The sequence below is a fragment of the Ciconia boyciana genome, chromosome 14 (genome assembly GCF_034638445.1).
Source record: "Ciconia boyciana chromosome 14, ASM3463844v1, whole genome shotgun sequence".
In the NCBI taxonomy this organism is placed as follows: Eukaryota; Metazoa; Chordata; class Aves; order Ciconiiformes; family Ciconiidae; genus Ciconia; species Ciconia boyciana.
Genome location: NC_132947.1, coordinates 10961679 through 10985232, shown reverse-complemented (window position 1 = coordinate 10985232; position 23554 = coordinate 10961679). Strand labels below are relative to the sequence as shown.

General features: G+C 41.9%; 1 protein-coding gene across 8 annotated transcripts in view; it reads left to right on the top strand.

The window, feature by feature from the left end:
* The window catches only part of EYA2 (EYA transcriptional coactivator and phosphatase 2), a 103325-nt gene that overhangs the window by 77403 nt on the left and 2368 nt on the right, over positions 1-23554 (top strand). For all 8 annotated transcript variants that reach the window (XM_072879420.1, XM_072879422.1, XM_072879423.1 and 5 more), the window contains 6 exons: positions 9206-9295; positions 15976-16034; positions 18257-18417; positions 19455-19569; positions 20184-20305; positions 21146-21246. In XM_072879420.1, the coding sequence (XP_072735521.1) occupies positions 9206-9295; positions 15976-16034; positions 18257-18417; positions 19455-19569; positions 20184-20305; positions 21146-21246 (648 nt within the window). The remainder of the gene's footprint in view (positions 1-9205; positions 9296-15975; positions 16035-18256; positions 18418-19454; positions 19570-20183; positions 20306-21145; positions 21247-23554) is intronic.

Genomic DNA, 23554 nt, shown 5'->3' with positions numbered 1-23554 from the left:
GACTAGGAGAGGGTCCTCTAACGACAGCAGGGCCTCAAGACCTTTTGGATAGAGCAGCTAAAGTTGCTGCTTGGCCCAGTTGAGGACAGGACATAAACACGATTTTCTAGAATTTCAAGCAAACGTCATAGCTGCTGTATGTTGGCTGTCTGTGAACTGGACTGTCTTGTTCTCACCAGAAATGATGTTGTGGATGTAAGAAACCTTATTCCTCAAAAGTTTCACTGGCAGTTATATGTTCTTACAAAAAGTTTTCCTTTAAGTGAATTATAATTTCCAATTAAAAAAAAAAGTCATTGAAAAGTTCCTGCTTGGCTCTACTCGAGATCCTTGTAAAACCCTAGGGTTGATTTTTTTTCTCTCTCTCCCCCCCCCCCCCGCTTTCATTGAATGCTTCAAGTAGCTTGTGCTTTTCCCTGCTTTGTTCTCTTGCAGGACCCTAAAGCCAGGACCTGATTGAAACACCATAGGGATTTAATCAAATCTTATGGTGATTCATGCTTCTAATGGCCGAATCTGTCCTTTACTACTTTACAAACTGAGAAGGAATAAAACCCCATTTTATTGCTTGGCTGTTAAAAACTATTTGTAGAAGTTGCTAAGGTTCAAATCAAAAGCACCCTCCCTTGAGAACTATTAGTTAATTCTAAGTGCCATGGCGTCGCTTTTTTCTTCTTCTCTCGCTTGAGATGTGGCCTTATATCACTACTGCTGTTCAAACATCTGAGAGTTTTCCATTCCTTTGACAAACATGAGCCAAAGTGCTTAAGGACATCTGTTTATTTTATTTCTTTAATGAGAAAACCTTCCAATTTCTTACTGGCTCAGCTGTGTTTATTTACATTTTGTTAGTCATATGTGTGGGGCACCTTGGGACGTTAAAAACCTGCAGAGGCCTATGCTGAGGGCTGCTAGCAGGCATCCTGGTCAGAAAGGCAGAATAAGCCCTTCCTAAGGAAAACACAGTCCTTGGAACTCCATAAAATAGATTTTCAAAACAAATAGAGCCTAATTCACTCAGTAGATCATGGATTAAGTCAAGATGAATACAATTTGGAAAGGATTTTCTGAGGAAGTTGGAGATTTTTTTACCCACTGGAGGCTAAACCTTGTATTTAATGCCTTTTTAAGTTAAATTAAAAAAGCATTCAATCACTTCAGGTAATAAAAAAGTCTGTTACTTTAGACATGCTGCTATATCAATTATTAGTTCGTTATTGGAGAGAAGGGAGTCAATAATTCCAGCCATTTGATTATTTCAAATGTGTATTTCGGGAGCAAACATCTGGGTTTATCATCTGTACTGGCTGATGAAAAGCAGCAGCAGAAACAGCAAAACCAGATCCACAACAGCTTAGATGGTGGGCATGGGAGATGCTCTGAGCTCGTGTAGATGTAACCTCTTGTACTAGAGCTTAGGTGAGCAGAGGGTTTTCTAAGCAAAGTGCACACGTGGCATTTGCAAGTATTAAAGGATTATTTTTGACATAAAATATGTATCAGAAACAATGCTGGATTGTCAAACAAGCAAGAGTAAAGGGAACCTGCTTTCCAGTATCGCTGAATCATGACTTGATTTCAAGGGAAAAATAGTTTAAAAAAACCAAAGGGGCATAACCTGTGTTAGGAAGTTGCATGTGCAAAATATGCAGTTGTGCTGTGGATTACACACCGTGATGTGTTTCCACCAAGCTTTCCAGGAGTTTTGTATTTTTCACAGAGCTATCAAGGGCTTACATAGAGAAATACAGTGATTTTCCTGTGGTGAGGGGAAGAGAATGAAGATGTATTTGGTTTAAATTCCACTCCCTCTTTTGACATTTATGCCCTGCAGAGTAAAAATAAATTATTTGTAGAGTTTTGGTCATTAACCTTTTGTATTACTAAATAAAAACAATTTCCATTTGTTCTCAAGCATCATGGCCCAGCTTTTAACCTGTATTTAAGTACAGTATTCCCACAGGACTGGAATCCATTTCAGAACTCATGGGTTCAGACACTGGATAAATTAGTGTAGCCATTACTGCTTGTCCCTAAGCATAGTTCATTTAGAGAGGGAGGAGAACCTTTTCAACCTCCATGTGCTCTTGAATGTGAGGATTTAGTGACTGACATGCCCATTTTCTTATTGGAATAATTTCCAAGGTGTAGTCCCCAACCATTTCTGAACAGATAAATCCCAGTAAAAAAAAAAAAAAAGAGTCCTTCAGTAAATATTAAGCAATACTTTGGAAGTACCTCTCAAGACACAGTAAGGGTGAATATGAAAAGATATCTGAAGAAAAGGGATTAAACTATATTTGCTCTCCATCTAGCATGGACTTTTCACAAGGTCACACTGTGATGACTGTAGACACTGCTCATTTAAATTTGGTAGATTGTCTAATAAACCTGGATATATCAGTGCTGAGGTAAGGCAGTATGTCTTCATTTTGGGGAAAAAAACGTTTAGAGCCTGAAAAGCTGAGTGATTCTATTTGAAAAAGGACAACTCTCTTTTAAAAAGTCTGAAGTGTAGTCACTTAAGTAAGTCACTTCTGAAAATGGGTTTCAGCTCCTGAGCTACTTTGCTTACTTAAAACAACTTTTCTCACAAATACCCACTCTGTCACTTGAAAAGCTCTGAGAAGGTAGGTCTAGCTGTAGCCTGTGTCTATTAAAAAGATAAAATTGCAAGTTAAACTACTTAAGTGTAGTAAAAGAGCTAAATGTGTTCTCTTTCTCAAAAAGACGTGGACTTACTTGAACTAGAACTGATGCACATGGTTAATTGCCCATTATTATGGGAAAGCCTTGTTCATATCTCAAATTCTGATCAAGGTATAAAATGTTAAAACCAAAGAATGATTATTCTCACAGACTCTTTTTGTTCAAACATGTGGCCCAGGCATTTGTATCTTTGCTTTTTCAATTATTATTATTATTATTATTATTTTTATACTGCAACCAACCTGGTCCATTTTCCAGGAGTTTCCAAGTAGTTAAACTCAATTAAAACTATTAAATTCTTTCTTTTGGCGACATCTTCATTATTAACATCTAACCACAAGGAGGAGATTTAACTTAGAAAGCCCTCGATTGTATACTAATCTGTCTCTCACCTCTGGCTGACACCTGTGGCAGATAAACCCTATAGAATACGAGTCTGATGAATACTCTTAATTAATACTTTCTTCCTTGTAGAAAAGTAATTATTTGCTCACGGCATAAACAGGTATTTGGCAGGGATTTAAAGAGACTGATTAGTTTTAAATACTAGGGCTTTATTTTGGTTTTTTTTTAAAGCAGGGGGGGAGGTCTGAATCCAAGATCCACACTCAGAATGACTTTGTCCTAACATTTTGAATGTCGGGTTAATTGGCACATTGCTAAATAGAAGCAGAGTCAGACAACGAGCTGATTTGTTATCCGTCTCAAAGGAGCCAGCTTTTCCCCTTTGCTAATGGCCTGCAAGTCTGAACAGGGTACCTGTAAGGCAGAGGCTTGGAATGGGCTTTGGAGCCAGGATCGGAGGCGAGAGTGACTTGCACTTGAGAGATTGCCAGAGATAAGTCTGCTTCTCTCTTCCTTTCAAAATTACCGTGTACAAGAGGGGAGTGCTGGCTGTGGACATCCAGCCAACTGGATTAGTAGTAGCTGCAGGTGTTAACAAATACATGTCTTTTTAATGCATACTCTAGGGCAAGTATAAGCAGTTTATGAAAAATCAATCTCAGTGTTTCAGGAGAGCAGTGGTAAGAAGGTTTTAATACAGAGCCACTTGGGAGGATGCTGACGGTGCAGTTTGAAGTGTGGCTGCAATGCACATGGGCTTTTGTGTGGGTAATGCCAGTAGCTTTAGTAGTGAAGATACAGCAATGCAGGCTTCTGTGTAGGTTAGCTCTTGAAAAAGGGTCTAGGAACCTACATAGTGCATGCTGGAAATACTTGCAGCTATTTGTACCCACATTCGGTAGCGTAAAGCTAATTCGGGTATGCCTACACATTCTGCATTCCCTTTGCTTTGCTAAAATACAGACTAGTTGGAGGTTCACACAGAATGAGCAGACCTAACTTCCCACTTTAACCCACTGCTGTAATAGGGAAATATTTGTTATTTGTTCACTTCCAGTTTTTGTGGAAATCATCTTTAAGCAAAGACAGACTGAAGGCTGTTCAGCAAGCTCCTTTTAGCCATCTTCTGTCATCCTATTACCCAAAATGAGAGGACAAAATGAAAACAGAAACAGAAATTAACTTTAGGCAAGGTGTTATTAGCTTGGAGGACATAATTGAACTCAAATTGTAATTTTAAAATGCAGTTCACTTCAAATGTACAGAACTAGTTCAAGGATTAGGAACAATGCATGCAACTAGCCAACATAAAACCAACGTTCAGAGCAAATGTGTCAGCTTATGCCATTGGGACATGAAAGAAAACATTCCCCTTGGTGAATGGCACTTTTGTCTTCCTCTGCAGCATGTTCCACAGGCTTCTGTTGCCCATGTTTTCCTCTAGTAGGACTATCTGCTGAACAGGCAGCAAAATTACCCCAAAGCAAGCAGATACAGAGCTGGGAGTTGGCAGTGCCTCACTTACAGTGGAAATTATTTTGCTCACAAGGTGTGGCCGTTGTCAGCAGTAAGCAATAGCCCATCAGTCCTTAGCTGAAAGTCACAGCTGTGACAGAAACAGCAGAGAGACATGTCCAAGGATGCTCTTCAGGGCAAATGTGTTTGATCCAAAATGTTAAAAAAGGGCTTATCTCACTCTTTGTATGTTTTGATCCTTTATTGTTTATGAAGATGTAGTAGGGAATGGGGCTTTTCACCTTTCAGTTCCCTCAAGATGTGCACTAAGTAGAAATGGGTAGCTGTGAAACTACTACTCCTGTTTGTTAAAAGTGGGAGTGAAGAGTGTATTGAGGAGGGGGAATATCAATCTCTTCAAGAATGAATACTTCAAAATTACCACTGCTCCCCTGGTGCTTATTTCTCCCAGCTGATGGGAAGAGGCCTGTTAAAGCTGTGTGTTGGAGGGTCAGGAGTGCCTAGTCTGTCATGTCCGAGCACCAGAGGTTAGCACTAAAAGTAATTTGTGGGACTGTTTAATTTCGACCCTGAAGGAAGCTCCAACAATGGTGCGTGGCAGAGGTGAGGCGTATAGGGATACGCTGTGGTGCTGGAGGTTTCATTTACAAAAGGAGTTTATTGCCTGTTTTCTATCCCTGCCTCTCATTGTCCTTGTTTGTGAAAGCATGACTCGTAGATTAGCAGAGGGCTAGGACCTCGCTCTTCTAAAGTTACTAAACAAGCACTCAGGGTTGAGTTTTTAGATTAATCTGTTTTCACTGTAAAAAGTGGTTCCTGGAGGAGATTTGATTTCAGGCTGTCTGTGGTCCATTCTTCCTTGGGCTTCATATGCATCAGAAAACATTGGCTAGATCTGTTACCCAGGAAGCTTGTTCCCAGGGCTCCACGGTGCACTTTTCCTATGGAAGGGCATGTTAGCAGGGATCATCGGTATGAATGCAGCAACTTTACGTTGCTCTGCTAAACTTACGCTATTCTAACGTAAGCGTCAGCAGTCCACCAGGGCATCCCCTGCAGCATAGAGATATCCTTTAGTGGTACAGGATTTCTGTGCCTAGGAAGAGCTCTCCATCGACATCTTCAGATAAATTTCATAATTCTCTTTCACATTATTTACACACTGTGCAGAGAATTTGGACAACATGTTGATTGATATACCTGTCTCATTTTGGTGCTTTCCCATCAGTCTGATTTTCCTGTTTATTCATACTTGAATTGAAAGCTGTAGCAACTGTGTCTTTCCTCTGTGTGGGGACAATCTCTAGCGCAGTGGGGTTCAAGTCTGGGACTAGTGCTTCTAGATGCTACAGTAATGCAAATAAACAACTGCCAGTGGAACCCTGGCCTAGTGCCTCTAGACACCTATATCATACTGGGAGTGCTGATTTGCCTTTTAACTTTATCAGCCTCTTTAAGACTTGGAAGCATGCCTTGCTATAGAGGAAATGTCCATACTGTGAAAGCAGTGATGCCAAACCATTTCCCCAAACGACTTCCCCTCTGGGTGGTAAAGTGCATTTTTCTGTTTTATTTTCATTCCATCATATTCTTTATCTCAAGAGAAAGATTTTTTTTTCCTCTCATCTACAGTTCAATTTCCATATTGTTTAGTTTAAGAGAAGGTAACTTCATACACTGTGGAAATGTTTCCTACTCCCCATTAGTGATTAATACCAATAAAGCTGAAGACAAAACTTAGAGGATAAATGACAGATACCAACCAATGAGATTTCCTGAAAGAGTTTTAAAGGCTAATGATCCTTGAAATGTATAAAAATAAATTGCTTCATTAAAAACTATTTTACAAAATAATTTCTTCCTAGCAGCATATTTTCTTCAAAACAGTTCCCCCGTGTAACTACACCTGGGTAGTAAAATTTGATTCAGTGCTGTTCGCATGGGACCACAGTCAGATGCCCTGATTACGCCTGCGTCCCTGTGCCTTGTCAGGGGAGCAGATTTGGGGCTTAAAATTATAGAGACATGTTCAAGGCAAGTTTGTTGAAGTTTACTTTTTGCCCAGAGGAGAAAGTGCCCTTCTTTCTGGGACGGCAACAAGCATGTTTAAACATGAGTGACAGAGCTTTTCTTTAGATGGGCACAATGCTTGTGAGTCACACACATGGCTGAAACCACAGCCATTCTGCTCTAATTAGAGAGCTACACCAAGAATGCGTAATAATTAGGTTAGTGTGTAATACACCATCCATGTCAACAGCATCTGCCACAAAGGTTGATTGAAATGTACTCATCCCCTAAACATTGTGCTCCCTGCTAGAGCTCCTCAACTAATTCATTACTGTCCTGTCATACAATAACATGACTCCACAGAAATCTGCAGAAAATTAGAGCAAAGACTACGTAGAAATCTGCCCTGGTTTAGCATGGCTTGTAACTTTAGTGGAGGAAAACCACCCACATAAACATAAAGATGAGAGATCCCTGTCCTAATGAAGATGAATTACAAATAAAAGCCTGTTGTGGTAGTGCTCTTTCTTTTTTCAAGTTGTCTGTTGTTGTTTAGCTTGAACAGGCACAATGCTTTTGAGCTATGAGTGTTTATCAAATTAACCACAGATTATTTTTGCTTGTGTTTTTGAAGTATTTAATGAATAAGAAAATGTTCTGTTGGTGACCTTGTTTGCATCAGTGTGTTTCTATGCTTTTGCTGTGGGTTTAGGAACAAGGTCAGTTGTTTGGGCATGGGAGAGGTGGTTGGCTTTATGCATGAGAGAGATGGAAAAGTGACTGAGACTCATTTAATATTGCAGTGCACCAGGCTGGGTACAGCGGATCACTTGATTGTGTTTCAGAGTAACAGATCCACAGAGGCTGTATCCAGTGCCCATTGAGCAGCTTTGAAGCAGTAAGCCAAGAGCTGTAGGAGCCCTGCGGCCACCATCCCCCATCCAAGGGGCAGTTTGGAGGACCAAGTAGATCTGCTGTGCACATGCAGTCAGCTGTTAATGTAGTCCTCCAAGCCAGCAGAAAGGGAAATGGCCCAGCCAAAAGTGTCAGTCACTTCTGCCATGCAGGATTGTGTGCGGGTGGCTTCTCTGGCCCAGCAGAGTCAGCCCTGTCAGCTTGGGCTGATTTAAGCATACACTTGCTGACTTGGCAAGGAAATGAAGTGACAGCCTCTCACAGACAGTTGTGGTGTCTCAGGTCGGTAGCAAGGGGCAGGGGAAAACATGAATTTTCTAAAACGAATCAACTAAACTCACTAAGGTAGAGCTGCAGGTAGAAGGTGTAGTCCTCCTCCAGGGGAATTTACTTAAGGTTTTGCCACTGATGTTGGTAGGAGCAGGATCTGGATGTGAGAAAGTTCACATGTGCTTAATAACATGTAGAAGCTGTTCTAGAGCGGCTGGCATGTGCATTTTCACATTCTCTTAATCGTTAAAAAAGTGTATTTTAAAAATGCTGCAGGCAGCCAGAGCTTCTGCATCATGTCCTTCCCTTTTAGGAAGCAGTTTGGGACTCTCTCGTGGAAGGGAGGGGGCAGCTGGTACAAGAAAATGGCAGAATGAGCAAACTGTCACAAGTCAGCCAGCCCATGCAGACAAGAGCATCGGGTGCATGTTGCCATTTCTAACACTAGCTAGAATGACAGATGAACCCATCCAGCATTTTGATGTGATGTGTCTTGTCTTGTTTTGTCTTTTTTTTTTAATTGATGTAGTTATTTGGGTGTAACTGCCATTATGGCTCCAGTTCTGGCTCTGCAAGCGTGCTTTATACCACTGCAGAGCACACTCTGTCCTGAGCAGGAATAGTCATACTTGGACAAGCATTTTATTGTGCTATAATTGGGTTTGCATGGTAGGATAAGAGTGTTTTAACTCTGCTGATGCTGTTAAATGAGTAGGCAGCTTCAGTGGGGATGGAAGAGCTTTGCAGCAGTGTGGCTGCTCTTGCATCTCCTGCCCAGGTGCATGTGTGCTGCCGAGGACAGTAGATACTGTATCACATGCTGGGCTCTGATGTGGGAACAACACATCTGCCTTTCTGTCCTGTTCTGTGCTCATCACCTGAGTTAGCATGGCAGTAAAGACCTAAGCCAAGTGTGCTGAGACACGTGGATTGCACCCTGTAGCAAAAGAGGCTCAATTTACGTTTGAGCTCCTGGGTTCCGTTTTCAGATTTTGCCCACCAAGTTGCTGTTTGCCATTAAAAGAGAATAATGCTGATGTGCTATGGCTGGTTTGAAGGATGAAGTCAGGAGAGGATCACCCTCTGTGTGCTCTGTTGCTCGTAACTATCCCCTAACCATTCACTAATGACTACTGGAAATAAATTCTTGGTCTAACCTACTGAAGCAATTCATATATAGTCTCAGGTGTTTAAAGGTTCTTGTTTTAAAGGTCTTCACATCTGAAGTGTGTGGGCTATTACTGGTCAAGGCGAGCCATAGACATCCTTCAAAGAACAGAACTGGATTATCTAGGAGAGCAAAAGAAAGGATGGGAAAATCATGTTAAGATACACCTGGGAAATAAAATTACTTTAATGAACGTATCTTCAGAAACAGGAACGTGTAGATCCTATGTTTGCTCTAAGATCTCCCACCCCCAAAAAAAAAAAGAAAAATAAAATAAAAGTGAATGGAAAAAAACTGATTTTCCCCTAACAGGACACTACGACGTCTGTGCGGATAGGTCTTATGATGGAAGAAATGATCTTCAACCTTGCAGATACACATCTGTTCTTTAATGACCTGGAGGTATGTAGCTGCTTATTTTATTTAACATCTTTCTCTCTAATCATTTGCATCTGGTCTACAAACTTGTTTTTCTGGCCAAGAAACTTTCATTTTTGACCCCAAAGAAATGGACTTTAGATGGCTTATTGGAAGCATACTTTACTGTGTCCCTTTGACATCTTCATTCTGTTAAGGAATTTTTTTCTAAATACACAGTAACAATGATGGCTTTTGGCAGTTTTACTAAATCTAATAATGAGGACATTGCTGCTGCTTCTCCTGAAATTTGCTATTTAATAATTTTATTAAGCTAAATTAGCACAGATCCTATGGGGCAGGTAGCAATTAGCTATGAGCCAATGCAGAGGTTTTAAAAATGGTCTCTGTTCTTGAGGAGGCTCTGTTTGCACACACAGAGCAGGAGGTCTGCTCAAGCTCAGGCATGCTGCAGGATGAAACTATGGGAGTTTCAACATAAAGGACCAATAGGAAAGATTCTTCCTGTTTGTGGCATGGTCAGATCTGACTGTGCCTTATACAAAGCGAAAATACTTTTGAATATACGGTAAAATTCAAGCAAAGTGATGCTAGCAGAATTCTGTCACCAGCTGAGAAACAGCTGTACAGTGCTGATGAGAATTTGTTTGCATTTGCAATGAGTAGAAATAGTCTGAGTCACATACAAAGTGAGTAGGATGGGGTTTGTGCTGTGGGCACCTTGGAGTCAGAATACTGCTTGGAGGTGTTTGGAGGAAAAGAATCTGGCATCCCTGGGCAGACTTCTGTGGTCTTTTTCTTCACTTGACAAAGGAAGAATTTGTTTCTGTGCCAGATGAAATGAGAGAACTTTTTCTGTGCCTGATAAGTTCCATGAGAACTTCTGGTTTGTTCAGTGCTTAATTGCACTGTGGTCCTCTGCATTACAGGAGGTACATCCTTTCTGCTGCCTGTGTCCTTACAATCTGAGGTTTCACTTGCTGAGAATTTTCATTTCCTTTCAAAGATAAGTAGTGGGTTACACCTGAACTGACAGATTTTTCCTCTTTCAGCTTTTTTCAAAGAGGGCGTTGGTGATGAGGGTATGGAAAGTGCAAAGTGAAAAAATCCTTCTCTTAGGAAAAAAAAAAAGAGAGAGCTGCTGTTTGGGAGTCCAAGGCACTATATAAGTAGTGATAATATTTAATATGCAACCAGCACTTTCCACCCATCAGATCTCAAGATACGATCCAACAAATCTCCATGTCCTGCACAAAGCCACCCTCCAGAAACCCTCTGCCTATCTAGACTTTTGCAAGAATATAAGTTGGCAAATCATTTTAAAACAAGTTTTCTCCTTGCTTCACTTACCGCTGTAAAACATGAAATGAAGTAGCAAATTATCTGGCCTCAGTCAAATTCTGCACATTATCAGTCAGTAACAGCTTTGGCTGCTAGAAGCAGAGTCCTTAGGTCAGTTTTGTCTCGCATGGCCTCCCAAGTTGTTCTTCAGCCACTACACTAGAGCAAAGTTTTTAATTATAAAACGTTTGTATGTCGTGTTTCTTTTCTTTTGTGGTTTCTAGACATTAAGGAAGCAAAAACTAAACAAAAATCCTTCAGATATAGGACTCTCTCATTCCCGGAGGACTATGTAACTGAGTAAGAACAAGTCCAGTGAAGAGCTAAAGTTTAGCACTGTGTCTCCAAATAGAAATCAAAACCTTCTGCAAAATACCTGGGCTCTATCTCCAACACAGGAAGAGAGACAGGTGCTACAGGACACATCTGTTCAGCAAAATATTAAGGGAGGTTGTCTCTAAGTAGTTTGGGCTACAAAGTTGATAAATAAAAACATTTGTGTTACTAGTGCTATTTTGTTGCTGCATGAGAGAAGAGAAGCAATTTTTGCTGATTTCCTAGGCTGTCTTATTAGCTTATCTGCTTTTACTAAAAAATTGAGAAACACAAAGTTGGTGGCTGAATGAGTGAGTCAATATAACCTTAATGGATTTTCCAAAGGATGTAAAGGGACATAGGCACCTAAAGATGAGAACTTGCTGCTGGACCTGGATGGCTCAAAACTGTGAAAAACATTAAAAACTTTTGAAAACAAGTAATGTTCCAGCTAGCCAGAGCAGAAACAAGCAAAGAGATAGCATTGTGAGACAACTTTATCTTAGGTCCAGCACTAAGATAAAATGGTAAGCGTTCGAAGTGATGATGCATGGCCCAGGTACCTGGAAAGAGAAGAGCATTTTCAACTGAAAAAGTTCAGTTTTCCTTTTCACATGTGCTTGATAAGTGAAACAAACCAAAATTTTTTTCAAACCAAACCAAGGTGATTTGGTTTTAGCTGAGCCTTTTCAATGAAAAAAATGAGGGATGAGGGAGAATTCAAGAGAAGTAAATGTTCTTTACAAAATTTCACTTTCCAGAAAAAGCCATTTCAGTTTGCAACAGTGTCATCCATCTCTGTTGGTTAACCACCCTACTCCTTTATTTAGGGTGATAAATAAAAGTCAGGTTTGAGTATTCACAAAGTGATATTTAAGGAGCATGCATCACCACGTGTTAAGCTTAAAAAAATGCAGTGAATGATATTCTTAAAAAATAAGTTGATAAAAAACAAGCACAGAAGCTGATTCAATTCTAGACTTGCAAATGTTACCATATACATTAGCACCATCATGTGGTATAACACTGGCCTGTACAAGACAAAATAAGCTAAAACCACATGGGGCTGAAACCATTTCTGACCATCTTCTGTGTTGGGGCAGGGTGAAAGAAGCTGTAACTGAGAAAGCAGTAGCCCCATTTGACACTAAAGCAAGAGTACTCTTACTTGATAATGCTAAACATAGCAGAAGTTTTCTCTGGCACAAGTCTGTAGCCAAGTTCAGGCATTTTTGGTGGCCTAGCAGACTGAACCAACCAGAGCATGACTGGCCTTAGTCCTGACAGTGGAAGCAGGGGGAGAAGTGGAGGAAATGTCATCTATCCTTGCCAGAGGGGCAGGTTGGACAAGGAAATCAGTTATTACCTTGCTTTAGCACAGGGGAATGATGTTGCTGGCTCCAGTTTTCAGTGCTGTGCAGAGCAGAAGGTGCTGCCAGGGTGTAAAACCCTTTTGAAGCATTCCCAGAATGCGCCTAATGAGGATGAAACATTTGTCCATAGGTACAGCAAGGTTTGCACAGCCCTTAATGGCATTTGAGTGATCCTCCTTAGTCTGGTGAGGATGTGATTTCACTTCATAGTAAAAAACTGGCTTCAAGGTCTGAGTGAGGAGCCTGAACTGGAATAATCCCTTTTACCTATTGGATTCTGAGACCCTGTTGTTAGCCAGGGCTTTATGTGTTTTCAGGGTTTACCTGGAAAGGACTCAGGCAACTGTTTCCTAGATGCCTTTTTCCTGCTCTGCACAGGAGTGGGAATCTTGGACATGTGAAAAGGCGAACCAGCAGATCCATTCAGATAACCTGCTTCAACCCATCCTTTCTTAGTGCTGCAGCCTAGTAGAGATGCCAGTTTCCCATTCAATTCACCCCAAACCTCAGGCTAGTTGGGTAGAAGGAGGCTGATCACTGGTCCCCAGGGCAGATGAGTGACTGGAGAAGCTTTAGACCTAGACTCCTACCAAACACTTTTGGCCTTTTTACAGAAAGGGATTCTCTGTCAGCAAGTTAACTCTAATTTGTACGACTTAGAAGTTGGACTTTTTTCCACCTGATTCAGGATGGGGGGGAAGGTTGATGCTTGTTGAAGCACAGCTTAGTGGTATGCCTGCCCCATAGCAAAGAATCAAGGCACCAAACCTTGACAAGGGTAGCCAGTGCGTAGCACTTCCAGGTCATGCAGTGACACAAGCATTGCCCCCATTCTGGAGGCTGTTAGCAACACAACCCCAGCAAGCAAGGCCTTTGTTTGCTGAGCCACACGTTGAAATCATACAAGTGTGGTTTTGCCACACTAATTCATCCACTCACGTAGCACTTCCATGCCTGTCGACCACATCGTCTCTACTTGCAATTGCAATAGTACAGGCAGATTAAATCCCTATCGTATGCAAGTATAGGCCATCCAAGGTGTTGTGTACAAAGGGCTCTGATCACACTGCAGAATATATCAGCAAGTACTCACTTGAAAGGAGGTATTCTCACTCTCTGTTCCCCTTTTGGGAAATCAGGGAGAAAACGAGTTGCCCAAGGTTACAGATCACAGTGCAACGTGGGCTAAAGAATAGTACCTTCCACCCCCAGTCCCTCTGGAGATATTATTGTCTAGCACTCTGGAAAACAGGTATTAAGGCCAGAGGGACTGACAAGGGGATGAGGGATTAACAAACAAGGGGATTAGTGTGTTTACAAGTTACTGCCTTTCAGAGCCATCCCTGGAGTTTTTGTGTTCTGGGAACTGTTAACACCCTGTGTAATGAGGGATGCAAGCTCGACTGATCAGTGAATCCACAAAATGTTTAAAAATCTCTAACACAGTCCTGATACACAAGTAGAAAACCTGTGTGTTCATAAGTTGTTTTCATATGTGCACGAGACATACCTTGAGAGCATTCAGAAGGGAGTGCAAGTGATAACAGAAGGAGCTTCTCCAACTCTTCTGTGTCCTCAGGAACAGCTTGTCTTTCACAAGGAGGCAGCAGAGGCTTTCTCCAAGCCTGCAGTACCCTTTCAAAGCTGCATTAGCTTGGGCTCCTTTACATGCGGGTTCAAGGGTCTGGTCCCACCTGGAGGCAGGTTGTGTACACAGACTGACCTAGAGATACCACAACAGTAAAAACAGTTCAGTTCTCAGAGCTGCGAGGGTTGACTGGGGTCTTACACGTTTGACCCAGTTACAGGCTGTATGTGCCACACATCATATACCTCTGAGATCCTAGAGTATTTTAAAAGTCAGCAGATGTGAAAACTGGGATATGTCCCCATTGCTAACTTCCATTCGAACAACCTGGACCTTCTTTTCAGCAGCCCAGATATCCTGCCTTGATTCCCTACTCACTAAGATTTCGAGGAAATTCTGCAAGAATGAAAAATTAATCTCATAACCAAGCAGTAAAACATGGTCCACATTCTTGCTTTAACCAGCTTCCCTGTGTTTCACCCAGTAACACGATAGGCTCAGCCGGCGGACTATGAGGTAGTGTCTCACCAAGTGTCATGGTATTTTATTAAGTTAGAAATGTGATAGCTACTGTTGTCACACTTCAGTGTACAGAACAATTCATTCACAAATGAGAAAAACAGATCCCTCCACAAATACCTTTCCCCTGACTTAATGGTGTGCATCATACAACTGGAGTGGGCTGCATCAATATTATCCCAGCATGGCTCACAACAGCTATTGGGAGGGGGGCTTAAAAAATGATGGGGCTGGAGGAGAGAGAGAGGTGCCAGCAGAGATCTGCTGTTCAGCCGCTTGGCTCCAATTATATGCAGAAATATACACCCCAGTGATAGGCTGATAAGAGGACTGATGAGATAAGAACAAGATAAAATCGTGTATCTTTTTGAGAATTATCTAAAACAAATGCTGCAGAAAAATCTAATGATTATGGACAAGAACTATCTGTGACCTTTTGCCATTGACAGCAAGTTTGGTTACTTGTTTGGGGATTTTTTTTTTTGAAAGGGGCTACTTTAAAGTAATTCATAAAACTCATAATTGCATAAGGAAGGTAAGACAAATTCTGTGGTTTAGAAGTGGTGAAGAATAACTGTACCTTGGTTAGGTGCAGTTGTTCTGACTTTGGAGTCCTGTTGTACCAAGCGCTTTTACCTCTGTTGAAAAATCAACCAGAACAATAGATACTGTTCATGAGCTTGAAGGCTTTCTGTTTTGTTCTTACCTGCAAGGGTCATGGAGAAAGGAGATTCAAGGTGGTGGGAGAAGCTTCCTGATTTTTGTCTTTCTAATCTTAATGCTAAGACTAGGAAAGAAACCAAAGAAATAATGTTTCACAAATTTTTGAGGCAGGGCCTCCACCATTCAAACAATGAAGAATTTTGGGAGATAAGATCTAGAGTATGTACTTCATGCAGGCTGAGCTCCAAGTATATGTTCTGGTTAAATTTCCTGTGCAGGGATTTCCTCATTACTGACACACGTTATTCCTTAACTCTGTCTGTGGCTGGGGCTATGAAAGGGTGCTGCCTTCAGTGCTTCAGCCCAGCTTCCCTGCACATCAAAGGAAGCTCAGTCCCTTCGGAACAAACTGGGAAAACACCAGCAGGACAGGCATCTCTGGAAATTTCTTTAGAACAGATCTTCTCCCCTTGTAATTATGTGGGCATACACCTCCTGTCCAAAGCCGTATTCTTACAGGGGAAGAGGCTGCCAAATCTCTGCCTTATTATGCATACAAAGTTTAAAAACCATGCATACAAAGTTTTCCTGGCTAAAACACAAGCATCTCTGTCCCTCCTGTCTGCATAGGAAGGAGTTCCACTTACTTTGTATTATTCAAGAGCTGTTGTGCCCTTAGATAACAGCAGATCTCACACACACGCATACTCTGTTCATCTTTTGTGCAAGTGCTATGTGATACTTGTTCCTAACAAGTAACTGACTAGACTATGCCAGACAATACTAGCAATATGTAAGATTTTATCTCCTTAATATTACCGTTAAAGTAACTTTTCATTACATTCTTTCAAAATTTTTTTCAAAGCATTTACTTACTGCTGTATTTTTTTTCATACGCTTCTCAGGACTGTGACCAGATCCACATAGATGATGTATCATCAGATGATAATGGTCAAGATCTAAGGTACGGGATCTCCAGGCTGGATGCTGCAGGTCAGGTAGTCCCCAGCTGTTTGAAAATAGCAGGGGGCTGGTCAGCGATGTAAAATAACATTCTCAGCCATGCGCCCTCTCCCCTCCCTGGCTCCATGCTGTCTGCATGTATTAAGCACACAGAAGGAGGGAGTCCCCTTTCTCACATTAATATGCCTGTGCCTGCTGTCAAGCCCTGACTATACTGAGCTTTGAACCATTCTGGGAAATATATCTAAAATTAGGTTGAAGTCCAGTCAGACTACACTAGTGTCTGATATGATTTGGCCAGCCAGTTGGCACAGGTGTGGCCAAAACGCTTCAAAACCAGATTGAAAGTTTGTCCCACTGCCCAATCTGTAATGAATGGGCTTAGTAGTGAGGATTGTGGACCTTGCCATGCCAGCGCCTTGTCACTGGTAGAAACTTGTACCAAAACTGCACCAAACATTATTATTATCTGTATAAGTTAGATCATCATGTACATAAAAGCTAGTTCTGTACAATTACATCTACCTTTTCCCAAAGTGTTGCCTGCAGAGTCATGGTAATTAGCACAAGAATGAAATGTGCAGAGCTCATATAGAGCTTTCTAATTTGTGGTTTTATGGCTGGTTATTATGAGAAATTGGTGCAGAAACAGCACAGAAAACAATGAAGAGTTTTAGGGAAGAGACTCTTCCTTCTGCAGAGAATACTTGAAAGATTTTTTGCTGTAACTGAAATGCTCGTTTGTGCTTTGCAATGCACTGAAATGGCACATGTATATTTAGGTCCTTTGGCTCCAGTGGCCTGTAAGCAGGTGAGTCTGGATACTTGTTCAGGCATTGATTAAAACATTAATTTGGGGTTTATCTCAATCAGTGCACTTACTTTGAGTGAACAAAAAAAATCTGCATGCTATATCTTGAATCCTGTGAAAAGCCCCAGCCCGAGTGGTTTCAGTTGTTTCAAAAATACTTCTCAGCTGCTCATGGCTTGTCTATGTGGGAAATGAAGCTGAGCTGACTAAAGTATGTTAAGCATGTTAAACTCCTATCTGAATGCTTTAATACAGAAATAAAGTGGCATCAGGGCTTTCTAGAAGGGGAAATTACTGTGCAGTAAATCAGGATGTGAATATACAAGCACTGGTTACTCCCCCAGTGAGGCGTCAGAAGCACTATAACCTGAACTAATTTCAAGCTGCAGCTGAGAAGGGTAGGTCTGTGTCGCTGAGCCTTTCTGTCTCTTCCCTTGCTCTGGTTCAAGCTGAGTTTGTCCAAATCCACTGGGTCTGTGACCTGATCCAGCCAACTGTGCCCCATGAGCTGTGGCTGCCCTCTTCCATCACAGCTCAGTCGGAGATCTGCTCAAACCATGAAACCCATCCTGATGCTGTCATCCAGTAAACATTTTAAGATGACATGAGCTGGTACTGCCTCTGCATGCTCTCCCTCCCCGAAACCAGGGAACTGATCCAGCTGAAAAGCAATTTTTTTTTTTTAAAGCTGTATTATATTTTAACTGGAACAGTTCCCTGATCTGATTCACCTCAGTCCTGAAGAAGTGCTTGCACTAGTACAAAGAAAGGGACATCGAGGAGGGCTGAAGACTGGAGCAAACGCCTAATAGAAGGCAGGATCGCTTCCTTCAGAGAAATTGCCTGTATAAGTGTTTGTGGAACTGTCGCTTGCCCCCAGTTCTTTGTGGTAATTACTCTAGAGTTGCTTTGAAATATTAACTCAGTTTAAAAAAAAAAAAAAATTTTTACATGTTGCAGGCAGTTAAGGCTCCTTTAGTTAATTTCTTAATTTTTTTCTTGATCTAACGGGTGTTCAGAGCCTGTTTAGCAATATAGCCAAGCAGTGAGAAAGGTAACATCGGGATTTTCTGCTTTAGGATTTGAGTATTTCTACAGTTACCTTAGCAGCCTGGATGAGAAGCAGGTGAGGAGTTTCAGTGACCTGAGGACAGTCAGATGCTTTGTAGTCCAGCAAACCTCAGAATTGTCAGGGAGTACTAAGTAACATGCGTTGTGTTTACAGTAAAAACATTTTTAAAATCTGTGCTAGTAACTGTACTAGAGATGAACTCCAGTTCTGTACAGCATGTCCTGTGTATATCTGTGCTGCCACTTGTCTCCACATTTCTTTTCAATTGTTCCCACTCCCTGCTGGCACTGTATAGACTGTAATTATACTGACCTCTCCCCTTCCCTCCTCCCTTTCCCAGCACATACAACTTCTCCGCAGATGGCTTTCACAGTTCAACTGCCAGTGCAAATCTGTGTCTGGGCTCGGGTGTTCATGGGGGAGTTGATTGGATGAGGAAATTAGCATTTCGCTACCGTCGGGTGAAAGATATGTACAACACCTACAAAAACAATGTAGGGGGTAAGTATCTATGGCCAGGCAACAAGCGTGCCTTTCATCTTCCCAAATACTTCTGACCTTGCTAGGGACATGCTATGGAGGAGGTGTAGAGAGCATCATGATAAGAATACTTCACGCTGAGCTGAGCAAGTGTTTCAGCAGTCATCCTTAAATAAGGTTCTGTACAGGATTTGCAGGAGGTATGCTAAAAATCCTGGTTTAGTGGTTGGAGGACTCAAGTCTGAGTGTGGGGCTTTATTTTATAATTTCTTTGGCAGGAAAGCAAAATTTTCTCCAATTTTCCAAAATGTTTAGTAAGAAAGCCATCAGTTCAAAACTAAATACGCTTTTTTTTCCACAGAACACATGGCTGGTCTCTGTCTGAAGGCATTCTTGTATCATAACAGCTTGTTCTTAACTCCCCCAAAACAATACCACCAGATATCAGGATGCCCTGGGTTCCTTCATCTCAGCTAGTTCCAGACAGTTCTTCAATAGGCTGCTCTGCTTCTCTTTTAGAACACCAATGCCAGTTCTCTGACTAGAAAGAGAAAGAAGCAAAACTCAGAATATCGCCACAACATTTTTTTTTTGAGTTGCAGGAATAGCGTATCTGCATGTACTGGAAATGGTGCACAGCTTTTCAGGAGAAACAAAACCATCCTGGCTCCAGATGTCTCTCAGCTCAGGCTGCTACCTGCTACACACAGCTCTTTCATCCTCTTGCTCACTTCCCATACGAGCTTTGTGCTAACTCCAAGAAAGGTGTTTGAACAAGGTCCCACAGCACGCAGCTGACTGATACCATTCCACTGGAGAGGAAGGAAGCTGAGCTGCAGTAGCATAGGAGTGTGCTGCAGACGGGCCTCATGTACCTCATGGCAGAGCCTTGGAGTGACATGGCAGTGGGCAAAGGGAAGCAGCCTGCACCAGGGCCAAGAGAAGGGCATTGGGAAAGAGAAGGTTCAGAACACAGACAGGAGCCCTTTGGCATTCTACATACAAAGCCATGCAACTCCCTTTCTGTGCTTCTGCAAAGATGCTTTCCCTGCTTACAGGTTTAATAGGAGCTCCTAAGAGGGAAACCTGGCTGCAGTTAAGAGCAGAACTTGAAGCGCTGACTGATCTCTGGCTCACACATGCTCTGAAGGCGCTGAATTTGATACATTCCCGGTAAGAACAGCTTAAAGAATTGCCTACAGGCTTGACCCAGGATCTCCTTTGCTTCCCCTTTTTTCCCCCCTCTAAACAAATCGAGACACATTTATAGGACTTTGCTGGCCAAACCTGTGGGAGGCCAGTCTCCACATGTTTGCCAGACTTGTATTATCAAGGGTTGGGGTGAGCTTGAGATGATGAACTGAGCAAAAGAAAAAACAGTCCTTTTTCTTGCCTTTCCTTGGCTACCTCATCTGTGACACACTTTTCATGTGAGCAGATTTACAAAAGAGTAGGAAAGGGAGAAAAGGGCCGTTCTATCCCTGAACACGTTCACTCAAAGAACCCAGCGCGGACATTACTACATGGTGTTTAAATTCACACAAAATAGATCCTGGCATGCATGCAGTAAGGCTGCATCACTGCTGCTAGTTTGTTTTACGTTTTTTTCATTCTCCTAAGTTGATAAAAAGACTTTACCAGTACTCACATTATCTGCCTCTAGCTGCATAATCTCCCAATGGCTTGGGAACTTCCAGTTGCAGGAAAGGTTTGCTTCCTGGCATCTTTCTGTTTTGAGTAGAAGAGAGAAACACAGATTGCCACTTCTACTAACTTTTGTTTTCTAGGCCTAACTGTGTGAATGTGTTGGTCACCACAACTCAGCTTATACCAGCTCTTGCTAAAGTGCTTCTCTATGGACTGGGCACTGTCTTCCCCATTGAAAACATTTACAGTGCAACAAAAACGGGTAAGAGCAAACTAACTTGGGCCTCACTGACGATAGATGGAAGTTTTGTCCCTAAGTCAGGCACATCCATTCAACCTGATTGCAACAAGCAATGTATGAGCTTTATTTTTAGCTCCATGTTTACACATCTCTAGTTCACATCCTGACTGCCCACACTTAAGCTAGTACTGACTGGGAAAAAAAAAAACAAAAAACAAAAAACCCAGAGTCTTCTCAAGTGTCTCCACGGGGGAGTGAGCCTGAAAAATACCCACCCTCTGGAGCATCTTCTGCATGTGGGATGTTCAGCTGCAGCCAGCTAGGAGGAAGACAATCTGGTTGGACCTGTTACATACAGAAACACTGTTTGGATCCCATTATTCTTGCAGAGGGGTCAAGTCTGCTGAACGAGCTTTATGAAGCTGTGTGAGTAATAAATACTGGTAGGGTTGGCTTGGGGCTTTTTTTGTGTTCTGTCCTTTCTGGTATAAGTGTTTGAACCTCTGAGGTTTGTATTTTTATGTTTTTACTGCAACCAGAACGAACAGAAGAGGGCACTCAACCATGAGTGTCACATCAGGCTACCAACTGCCGGTCTAAGCAGCGCATCAGAGTCACAAAGCTTACGGAAAACTGGCAGCACTTGGAAGTCCTTGGCTGTTAAAGAAAATGCTAGTAGCTGTCATGAGATGGAGAGAATCCATCTCAGATGAAGGTTCAGTTAGGTTCTAATTTCAAAAGAAAATGAGGAATGTAGCAGCAAGTTCAGTTAGGTCCCACTCCACTTCCAGTACCTGAATGTCAGCCCCACCTGCTGTATGTGTCCAGATAAAAAAACCTGTCTTCTCTTCTGTTGCTTAGGGAAAGAGAGCTGTTTTGAAAGAATAATGCAAAGGTTTGGAAGGAAAGCCGTGTACATTGTAATAGGAGATGGCGTTGAAGAGGAACAGGGAGCAAAAAAGGTACAGTTTGTGGATACCATGCTGGATTCTTCCAAGTTTGCATTTCAATGACCCTTTCTTTATTTAAGCATTCAATGAAGCTCCCTCCATTTGAAGCAGTTTACAATTGGTCTCATTTCTTAATATGCAAAGTCCTCAACAACCTTGTGAGAAATTTCCTACTGTAAATACCCCCACCTTGGCAGCTAGTGCAATTTTTCAGGTAGTCGCTGTGTCACATGTTCCAGGAATCATTCTTGCTTAATAAAGATGGCTTTAAACACATGAAAAGGAAAACTCCAATGTGTGATCTCAGATGAGCAAGCAGGATGAATTTCTGATCTACACATATTGCTTTTGTAAATTCCAAATTATTGGAATTAGTTTTGAATTACTTATTAGAATATGCTTATATACATACATGTATTTATGACTCATTGAGATCATAGGGTGTAACGTCATTAGAGTGAATACCAGAAGGACTAGTGCTGAGTTGCTGCCTTTATCAATGATTTATGGATCAATGTGGTTAATTTCACAAGCAAAATGAAATTGGGAAGATGTACTGAATACAAAGTAGAACAGAAACTGTGAAAGCAGTATGGTCAGGACTAACAAGCCCTCGGTAATATTTCATGCTCACTGCATAGATATGGCCCACTGACATAGGTAGCCTTAGAAAGAATTAAATGGACTAACCTGTGCATCCAATTGAGTCCTCCAGTCGTTAGTATCCACAGTCCACTGATTGGGAAATGAGAACCTGGAGTTTTAGGGACCAGTTCAAGGTTCTTTGTTTTGGGTAGACTGTAAGAGGAGAGAAGCCGGAACCCTAGAGCTTGGAAGACATAAAAGCAAAATTTGAGAAGACCAACGCTCGCGTTCTGCTTACAGTGACTTGGGGGTGGGGCTAGAGATCCAGCAAGGAATACCTTCCGCCATACACATGGGATATCAGTGTATTACAGAAACCCAGGAGTGGTAGAAACACGGAGAACAGCAACGACCTGAAGGAAGATAGTCAGGTACATCAACTGAATTGTACAACATGAGAACTGACAGCCAAAGTTTTAATTTCCTAATCTTTAGGACAGAAGCCTGCCTGGAATCTCCATTTATTTGGCTTTACAGGGACAGGAATACAATTTGTTAATGTCAAGCATTATTTGCAAGATGTCTTTGTGCATCCTGGGTCTTGTGCTCCCGATGTGACTGCAGAAATGTGATCAAGCTGCATTTGCTTCAGGAGCATTGCATATCAGTTGAGATGCTGGAACTGACGGCATGAGTCCCATCTTCAGCAAACTAGGTAATTTTTAGTAGGCACACAGATTACTGTTGTAGCTCAGGTGATGTACAAAATATTATGTCACAGGAACTACTCAGCTATACAGCTGAATCTTGTGCCGGAGAACCTCTCATCTCATTCTGAATGAAGATCCTGCAAAGGCTTTCCAAGCAAATTTGAGCTCCATTGGGTGCACAAACCCAGGAACAAAGGGATCCCAGCAAATAAAGTGATCAGCACATGTTGTATCCCCAGAATTGTATCTCAGGTCATCTTCGAAGCAGCAGAAACCCTCTTTTTTTTTATAGTGTATTTCCCCAGCCAATGGAAGCAACAATACCTGCCCCCACCTTGGAAAACTAGCTAAATCTGCAGATGGTTCTCTAGTTCATGAAGGGTTAAGGAGTTGTCAGAGAAGAGTCCAAAATGCATGACTGGGAATGAAGTGATAATAGCCTGCTGCTTTTGACAGCCCGGTGCCATACTTCAAACGTAGTGGGTCAGTGAACATGACTGCATCAAAGGCTGCGAGGGCTCTCTGGCTGTAGGAAGAAGTGGGAAGGTTCAACAATCTTCTACAGGCAGGATTTCAAGAGCCCTCTTGCTTGTGTCTCCTGGCCTAAGCAGCTCTCCCATTAGTAGAGCACATTCTTTGCTGGGCTGTTGCCTCCTTTGATTGATGACAATCATTAGTCAAGGCTTCTACACACCTGAGCTTTATACAAAAAAAAAAGGAGGGGGGGCAGGCAGAGAGCCTTTCACTGTTTTGCCGACAGCGCTGATAGTATCTCCATTTTAATGGGTCATTTTTCTTCACCTGTCTGATGAGTGATAAATCTGTAAATGCTGAACAACAGGAGTGGCTGGGAGGCCAAGTTTTCTTCTCGTTTAAGAAAGAAAAATAGATAATTTAATGGAAGGAGTTTAATAACAGCCAAGGGAGGGGGAGGGAGCAGGAAATAACTTTTCCCTTTAAAGTGAAATTGCAGAGCGATGGATTCCAATCGCTTCAGATGTCTGTGTTTGCTTGCTGTCTCTATA